At 43.1% G+C, this 649-nt stretch overlaps 1 protein-coding gene across 1 annotated transcript; it reads right to left on the reverse strand.

Annotated features, from left to right (window-relative positions):
• Positions 1–12: 12 nt before the first annotated feature.
• Positions 13–217, reverse strand: LOC104169228 (homeobox protein DLX-1; the record flags this gene model as incomplete). Its single annotated transcript, XM_009710080.1, has 1 exon — positions 13–217. A coding segment is annotated over one exon (205 nt), but the record flags the coding sequence as incomplete, so codon positions are not given.
• Positions 218–649: the final 432 nt, after the last annotated feature.

Raw genomic sequence — 649 nt, forward strand, 5'->3', positions numbered from 1 at the left:
CTCAGTCGGAGCTGTACCTGGGTCTGGGTGAGTCCCAGAGATGCTGCGAGCTCGGCTCTTTCGGGGAGAGCCAGGTACTGAGTTTGCTGGAACCTCCTGTTCAAAGCCTGTAGCTGCAAACTGGAATAAATAGTCCTGGGTTTGCGAATTTTTTTCCCTTTCCCATTAAAGCGAACTTCCCCTCCTTCTACGACAGTGCTTTTCTCCGATTCGGCCCCTACAAACAACAAACGATGCAGAATAAATAATAATAATAGCAGCAATGGTAATAATAGCAGCAACAGCAATAGCAGAGTAACAACAGCAGCAACATCAACAATAACAATAATGAGAAGGAAGAAAAGTGAAGCTCGGGTAACGCTAACAAAGGCTCCGGGCGATTATGGCAGCCCAGGCTTCTTCCCAGAGAAAGTTTGCTATTTTTACAGGCTGCAGTTTAGGTTTAATTACCCTTAATTGCATACATTGTTTATAGCGCTACGCAATAAATAATTACGAAGACTAATACGTGCACATCTGGGTTGATTTCTTTTCCAGCCAGGCATTGTGTGCTCTGTGTACTGCTCCCCTGTGATCCTCAGCCTCTCCTGACTAATAATTTGTAATTTAATTTAATTTTTTCCCCCCGATAGATATTTTTTTTTTTTGG

This window comes from Cariama cristata, unplaced genomic scaffold, assembly GCF_000690535.1.
Source record: "Cariama cristata isolate BGI_N322 unplaced genomic scaffold, ASM69053v1 scaffold42531, whole genome shotgun sequence".
Classification (NCBI taxonomy): Eukaryota; Metazoa; Chordata; class Aves; order Cariamiformes; family Cariamidae; genus Cariama; species Cariama cristata.